General features: G+C 48.3%; 1 protein-coding gene across 1 annotated transcript in view; it reads left to right on the top strand.

Moving 5' to 3' along the window:
- Positions 1-3,886: 3,886 nt before the first annotated feature.
- The window catches only part of Glt1d1 (glycosyltransferase 1 domain containing 1), a 74,724-nt gene continuing 70,171 nt past the window's right edge, over positions 3,887-8,439 (top strand). The window contains 1 exon segment of the mRNA XM_057764488.1: positions 3,887-4,179. Coding sequence (XP_057620471.1) covers positions 4,112-4,179 — 68 coding nt within the window. The 5' untranslated portion in view covers positions 3,887-4,111.

The raw sequence follows: 8,439 nt of genomic DNA, 5'->3' as shown, positions 1-8,439 counted from the left end.
GAGCAAACACTATGATCAAAGAAAAAAGAACCAGATTTTTCTTTGCATATATTTTAAGACCCTTATGTTAGAAGCAGCTGGAGCAATCTCAGCAGTCTCTCTCCTCCCTAGTAATCATTTCTACATTTCCATGATAACATATTTGCCTGTGTGTCCTTTTCTATTACGTACTTGAGACCATCGTAAAAGACTCCATGAAAAATGAGCTAGTTGGCCATGATACTGTTTCTAGTTTTTCTCATTTTACAAAGGAATAAATTGAAGCAGTGGACTTGTCAAAGTTATGGGTCCTAAAAGATATATCAGCTTCTCCCACCTGATGGAACACTCATATTCTAGAAACATCCAGTGTGAGCGTCAGCCTAGCCAAATTTCCTATCAAAAATCAGGACACAAGGGCTGGACAGATGGCTCAGCAGTTAGGAGCACCAGCCGCTCTTGGAGAGGACCAGAGTTTGATTCCCAGCACTCCTGCCCCTCACAATAGCCTGTAACTCCAGCTCCAGGGGATCTGACATCTTCTAGTCCCCATGGATACTGCATACACACGGCACACAGACATACATGCAAGCAAAACACTCATATACTTAGAATATACGAAATCTTTAAAAAGAATTGGGAATGGTAGCACACATTCAATGTTTCATCAGAATGAAGTGTTTATTGAATATCGCCTAGGATGTTCATGTTGCTGCCCCAGCACACAGAAGTTGGGAAGAGAGTGGCAACCTCTCAGTCTTGGTGCATTGAGACAAGGACTGATTCCTCCATATTATGGTTAGAAAGCAGAGTAGGGCCATGGAGGGGGAGAGGGGACAATACACTCAAGAGTGAGAAAAATGGGAATATTTTGCATAAGTAGGGTGTTTTGCGAATGCAGTCATTTCTATAATTGTTTTTTTTTTTTTAGATTTATTTATTTATACAGTATCCTTCCTGTAGGCCAGAAGAGGGCACCAGATCTCATTATAGGTGGTTGTGAGCCACCATGTGGTTGCTGGGAATTGAACTCAGGACCTCTAGAAGAGTAGTCAGTGCTCTTAACCGCTGAACCATCTCTCCAGCCCTAAAACTGGGGTTTTGTCAGGTTTGTGTGGTGTTGTGGCCTGTGAGAATGTCCCCAATGGCTCAAATATTTGAACATTTGGTTCCCATTAGGTGATGCACTTTTTGGGAAGGTTATGGAACCTTGGGGGGGGGGCGCGGTTACAGCCTTGATAGAAGAAACATGTCCTGGGGGTTCATAATCTCACCCCACATCTAGTTTTCTCTTTCTGCCTCGTTCTTGTTAAAGATGTGAGCTCGCAGCTTCCTGTTCCTGTTACCATGAGTATCTCCTGTCGCCGAGCTCCCCAGCCATGATGGCCTTTATCCCTCTGGGACCATAAGTCATAATAAACTCTTCTACCCCATAATCGTTTTGTTAGTGTTTTATCACAGCCACGAAAAGTAGTTAATACATATGGCGACCCTTTCCTCACCCTAAGAAATAATATGCTCACGTCCTAAACCCTAGAAACTGAATCTATAACAAAACACCAGAGTCTGGATAATTTATTCAGACACAACAGAAAATTCACAGTCATAGAGGCAATGAGTTGGAGATGAAGGGACCAGCAGATTTGGTGTTTAATGAGGGTTGTTGTTTGCTTGTGTCTTGTTTTTTTCTCTCAAGTCCTTCCCCTACCCACTGGCCTACACTTGTTCAGAGAGTCCATGCTGTACCCCAGCCTCACCACAGATTTTGCAGGGGACATGCGCATTCTGACCACCACAGTGTTATTTGGAAAGGAGCTCTTTGCTGTAGCTAAGACAAGCGTTTTGACAAGAGGCCATCTATGGAGGGAGGACCAAAGGACAGCCAGCAGAGACAGTGGTCGCACACCAGGTGGAGCCTGGGGAGGTGCAACTCCAGAAGAGGGAATGTTGACAGGCACCAGCAGCAAGGAACCAATATAGGGATGCCCAGAGCAGTGGGTTCTCAACCTGTGAGATGCGACCCCCACAGGGGTTGCATATCGGATCTTTACATTACAACTCATAACAGTAGCAAAATTACAGTTATAAAGTAGCAACAAAATAATTTTATGGTTGGGGGTCACCACAACACGAACTGTATTAAAGGGTCACAGTGTCAGGAAGGTTGAGAATCACTGTGCTACAGTGTCCAGAGGAAACGATGCCCAGATAACACTCTGACTTTTGAAGTTTATTCTCTAGAAAGCTTCTTTTTTGCTGAAAGGCTCCAAGGCAAGCAGATGGGGAGAAAAGGGCTCAGAATTTAGGTTTGTTTGTGCTAGGATTAAAGGTGCGTATCATTATACCCAGCTTCAACCACCTTTTAAAAACACGGCTTTAAAGCAGGCGGTGGTGGTGCTTGTTTTTAATCCCAGAACTCGGGAGGTAGAGGCAGGTCGATCTCTGTGAGTTTGAGGCCAGCCTGGTCTACAGAGCTAGTTCCAGGGCAGACTCCAAAGCTACATGTAGAAACCCTGTCTCAAACAAACTAACAAAAACAACCAAACAAAAAACTAGAAAGAAATACCGTATTCTGAGGGCATCATTTTTTCCCTTCCTCCTGCTGCCTGGAATATGAATGTGATGATTGATTTCCAGATTCAAAGATAAAGTCTGGGAGTCTATGAACCTGACTTTGAGTCCCAGAACCCACATCAGACAGTTTGTAACAACTTGTAACTACAGTTTAAAAGGATTTGATACCCACTTCTGGCCTCTGAAGGCACCTAAACACACACACACACACACACACACACACACACACACACACACACACATACACCAATAAAAATTTTTAAAAGGAAAGTTAGAAAAGAAAGAAAAAATCAAGTCCCAGAAGCCTTTAATGAGGAGAGGGAAGAAACGGGTAACTTCATAAAAAATAAATGCAAAAACCTTCCCTTGCTCCCTCCCTGTGGAAAGGCAGGACAATTGGTGCCACTGTCTCCTGCAGGGCAGGCTTTGTCCAATGGCAAACCAGAGGTCAGCGTGTTGAAGAGCTCGACCGGGAGGATTACACACTAACACCTAGGCACCTACCCTTTCCCCTTTGAAGCTATTAGGGGGTTTTTGAGGGTGGGAAGAAGCTGATTTCAGGGGTTATTAAGTTTAAAATATTGGTTCTATAATATTGCTCAGCTTTAAATACTGCACACGTGTTTGTGAAACACCATGAATTCACCCAAAAGTTATGTTGTCAGAGGGCTCTGTCTTGTCCCACACTTCCTGCTTCCTGCTCAGGTCAACTTAGTGTAAGAGACTCTCAGCTGGGCGCCCCACATCCTAGCTTCACACCATGGTTCCCTAAAAGCTGCCTTTCTGGGCCTGGGGTTGTGGCTCCGTGTGCAGAATAACAGACTAGCAAACAAGAAATCCTGGACTACCAGAGGTCGCCTTTCCCCTCCGTTCCTCAGAATCTTGCGGCAGCAATCCTCCTGCCTCAGTCTCGGTATTGCTGGAACTGTTAACTGCACCCCTGAAACCTGGCTCCATAAGCGGTCCTCTCTTCTTCTGGAAGTTCACTGAACTTAGTCCAGGGATGCCAGGGTCTAAAATAGGATGAACTGCCTGGCCTAAGGCTTCAGAGTCCAGGGTCCCCTCAAAGAGTGAGTCTCGAACATCATCTCCGCATTTGGGCTTGCACCCCACTTCCCACCTGGTCCTGGTGTGGTGGGGAGGGCAGTCTCAGTCTCCTAGCCATCACATTGCATGTGGGAACCCACTCATGGACACCATGGGAGGAGACACAGGCTACCTGTGTGTGGGTCTCCGGAACAGTGGATACCCCTCACCTTCCTGAGCTCGTGGATGCCTGACACCTGGGCTCGTGACCCCTCCCCACCCGCTAGTCTCCTCAGGTCCCCTCAGGTCCCCAGCCCTCCCTTCTCCCGCCACTCCTCCCTTCCCTTCTTGACCCCTCCCTCTCCCCTCTCCTCTCCTCCCTTCCCTATCTTTCCCCTTTTCCTTCCCCCTTTCCCTTTCTCCTTTCTGCTTCTGAACCTGCCGCTCCGCCTGGGAGTGGCGGGCGGGACCGAGTCCACCCGGACCCCGCTGAGGCCCCGGGCCTGGTGGCTCAGTCCTTGGCGGTAGCGACATGCGGCTCCTGTTCCTGGCGGTGCTGCGGCCACACACCGGCAACGCGATCACCGCCGAGCGCCTGCGGTATGTTTCGGGGCCTGAGCATCCCTCGCTTGGGGATACCGGGCTGGGCCGGGCGCCGGAGCTGCGCGTGCACAAACGGCTGGGCCATGGGCGCAGGTGCCGCGCGGGGGCTGCCGCTTTTAACCCAGCTGCCGCTACCCTGTCTGGCTATTGTGAGTGTCCCTAGGGTGCGGAAAAGGGGCAGCCTGGGCCAGCGCTGGCGGGGTTGGGGGAAGACTCAAAGGATCCGCAAAGGCCTCGGTGCAGAGATGGGGTTTGGGCAGACTGGCCTGGGATGCGAAGGGGGCACCCACGTGGCTGGAGAAAAGCAGAGTCCTGGTGAAAGGTAGATCTACATGGTTGGAGAAAGGCCTGGTGGATGGTCCAGCACGTGCAGGGATGCAGGGTCCATATTCTGCTGCAGCTGTTCCCCGCCCGCACCTTCCATTTGATTCTCTTCCGAATGCTCAGCTTATCTTGTTAGGTCCTTTTGCTTTGTTTGTTTACCTGGGATGGAAGCCGGAGCCAGGACAAGGCAGGGAAGGAGGGTCCATTCTCTGGCCATGCGATTGCCTGGATCAAGCAGGGCTTGGTCAGTATTAGTGGGAGATAGATGCTTATGTACTCACTCGGCCTAGAAGTTAGCTTGCTCCCCGCTCCTCTATCTCCCTCTCTCCCTTCACCTGCTTCACGGAATTTCCCAATGGCTTCCTCCTCTGTGGGTCTGTTGCGTCATCTTGGGACAGAGCCGTTGAGGCTACTCCAGCCCTCACAGACCACTTTCAGCTTGAAAATGTTACAGTTCCTCTCAAGATCGCAGTGAACAACCAATGGAGGGTGGATGCTTTCCTGAAGTTTCCTGGAGAAGAGACAGGGTTCGAATTGTGTGCGTCTCCCCTCCGTCTAGTTCAGTCACTCATTGGGCTCTCTGTGGGCAGGTTTTAGACAGAGCTCTTTGCAGTGGAAGAGACACAAGAAGAACAAACAGAGAAGTCAATCATTCCAGAGGGTGATTGGTGCTGTCAGGCAGCTAAAACCAGGCTGGGAGTGTGGCCAAGTTGGTAGAATGTTTGCCAAGCAAGCATACTTGAATCTCTGGGTTCTAATTCCAGCACCGTATAAACCAGGTATTGTGGTACATGCCTATAATCCCAGCTCTTGGGAGGTGAAGGCAGCAGGATCAGAAAGTCAAGGCCATCCTCCTTGGTCAGACAGCTACTTAAGTTCCAGGTCAGACAGCTACTTAAGATCCTATCTCAAAAACAAAATACTATGACCTTTGTGTTGGAGGGGGTCCTTCATGCCATAAGGTCCAGGCTATGCTCTTTGTAGAAGGAGCATGCAATCTAAGACCAGAGGGGAGGCATTCACCCAGATCTGGGAAGCTAGGTCTGGAAGGACTAATAACACAGGTCCTGAGGTCAGTGCAAACTTGAGCTGTTCAAGATATAGAAAGTTGGGCCGGGCGGTGGTGGTGCACGCCTTTAATCCCAGCACTCGGGAGGCAGAGGCAGGCGGATCTCTGTGAGTTCGAGACCAGCCTGGTCTACAAGAGCTAGTTCCAGGACAGGCTCCAAAACCACAGAGAAACCTTGTCTCGAAAACCCCCCCCAAAAAAACCCCCCAAAAAAAACAAAACAAAAAAAAGATATAGAAAGTTGGTAAAAGCCATCCAGCTGCCTTGTGCACATGGTGGGAAGAACAGATTGTGTTTAAGATTAGCATTTAAACATTAAGCACATGTTAGCTAACATTTGACTCTGTGGGCGGGAAAAGGTCCAAGGTTCTCCGGAGCGAACTGATCGTCGATAAATGAATTATTATGTGCAAGGAGGCTGTCACAAAGCATAATTGCTTGTTAACTCAGAAGTGTGTGCGCCCCTTTCTACAGGGGAAGGCCATGGAGAATGTGTACCTTTCCTAAGGGGATTCCTAAATGATTTGGGGGAGGCCTTGGTGGGCTTAGAGAAGCTCACATTGCCCTGGGATGAAGGTGTAGACTCACAGAACAGTGAATGGCTGTAAATGATTCCTAGTGACATTGGACGGTTCCAAAGTCAGGCACAATGGGCTATGACAAAGGCCTATTCATCCGTCATGCTGTTATGAGACTTGAGGATCACAATGTGAACCCTCAATAAGCAACAACCTGTTCTCAATAAGCCAATTAAAGGAGACATAGAAACTTTAACATGTTACATACGTACACACACATATGGGTATAATTTTTGCTTTGTTTGTTTTTCAAGACAGGGTTTCTCTGTATAGGCCTAGCTATCCTGGAACTTGCTTTGTAGACCAGGCTGGTCTCAAACTCAGAGATCCACCTGCTTCTGGCTCCCAAGTGCTGGGATTAAAGGTGTGTGCTTCTATACCTGGCTAAAAAAAAATATATTTTAATATTTTTAATTGTGTGTACTTGTATGTGTCTGTAGGGATATGTCAGTATAGAGTCACAAAGAGGCCAGAAGCGGGTCACTGGGTCCCCTGGATCTGGTTTACAGGTGGCTGTGAGCCTCCAGACATAGGTGTTACAGAAAGTTTGTGCTTGAACCCCTCTTTTTAGCATGGGTGCTGGGGATGTGAACTTGGATTCATATGCTTAGGCAACAAGCAGTCTTAATTCAAATCCACCGAGCCATTTTTCCAGACCCCGAGGTGTGACTTTTGTCTTGAACTAAAGAGGCCTAACTTGACATCACTGCAACCATGACAGGCAGCAGAGTAATAATATTGGGACTAGGCCTCAATATTTTCCTCACAATAACCAGGAAAAGCCGCAAACTGTATCCTGTGGGGGACCAATCAGAACTGAGACACACAAGTACCAGATGCTCCAGAACATTAAGAATAGCTTTTATAGCTTGTACATAGGTTACCAGTTTCCTTACAACAACACCAATACTGATCCCTGTTTGACCGGACTTCTGTTACCTCACTCCTGCTCAGTCAGGAGTTCAACCTCTATCTGAATCCAAAATTTTCCTACCCCCCCCCATCCTTTACTCCTTAGAAGCCCTGCCATAGCTGAGCTCAGTGCGCTCCCTGATCGTTGCAACCGCTGTGTTGAAACGGACAGACAGTACAAGATTGCTTTTGCATACGAACTCAAACTCCTGGTGGTCCCTGGGGAGTTCATGAGGTGGGCATAACAGGAACTTCAGTACATTTATATGCTGTAGGCAGAGGGTTTCTTTATGGCCAGTTTCAGGAGCATGGGGGTGGAATTTTCAGGTTTTGTCATTGGTTTGGGGTGGGGTGGGAGGCTCAGATTTCTATGACCACCCTGAAAAAGAAATTCAGCATTTTGTTATCCTTTGCTTGCTTTGCACGAGAAATAGAGCAGGAGGCAGGAGTAGAGGCAGTCAGCTTCAGAGGCCTGACATGGGGGTGCCATTTTTCTGTTTCTCTAACATTAAGGTGTCAGTAGTGACTAACCTGTTGTCGTCAGGGCTGGGGATAAGGCAGGAGATGTAGGAAGGACTCTTGTCATAAAAGGCCAAGAAGAGCCACGCAAGGAAGGTAGTGACAGCTTTATGACGGCAGGTAGGAGAGATTGAATCTGAGGTATTCTGTGTTTAAGCAATGGGGGCTGCTGACTTGGCCCAGTTGGTAGGATGCTCGTAGATCCTATGGCAGAGAGCTTGTGCCTCGGTTGGTAGAGAGCTTGTGACTCAGAAGAGTACTCGTGACTGGGTTGGTGGGGAGCTTGTGGTTCGGTTCACAGAATGCTTGCTTAGCAGGCTTTAGGCCTTGGGTTCTGTCCTCAGCATTGTACCAAATGGACATGGGGGTCCTCGTCTGTGAGCTCAGCGCTTTGAATACGGAAACCTAAGAACAAGAAGTTTATGGTAATTCTCTGCTTTGTAATGAGCTCAAGGCCAGTGGAGGCTACTGGAGACCCTGCCTATAAACAAACAAACAACAAACAAATGAACTGGGTGTGGGAGAAGGCAGATCTCTGAAGGTTCAAGACCAGCTGGTTTACTTAAGTGAGTTTCAGGCCAGTCAGGGTTACATAAGGAGCCTCTGAAGAAAAAAAAAAAGATGAAGTTGGAGAGATGACTCCGCAGCTAACAGCGCTTGCTCCTGTTCCAGAGGACTGAGGTTCGGCTCCCAACACCCACAGCAGGAAGCTCACAATCAACTGTAACTCCAGCTCCCCACCCCACAGTGGGCGTAGGTCTGGCCCGTGCTAGGCAAGACCTTGAACTTCTGGTCCTTCTACACCTACGTCTTGAGTGATTGGTTTGTAGGTGTGTGCCCTCACATCCCACCGCT

This window comes from Chionomys nivalis, chromosome 3, assembly GCF_950005125.1.
Source record: "Chionomys nivalis chromosome 3, mChiNiv1.1, whole genome shotgun sequence".
Lineage (NCBI taxonomy): Eukaryota > Metazoa > Chordata > Mammalia > Rodentia > Cricetidae > Chionomys > Chionomys nivalis.
This window is presented reverse-complemented; position numbering and strand designations above follow the sequence as displayed.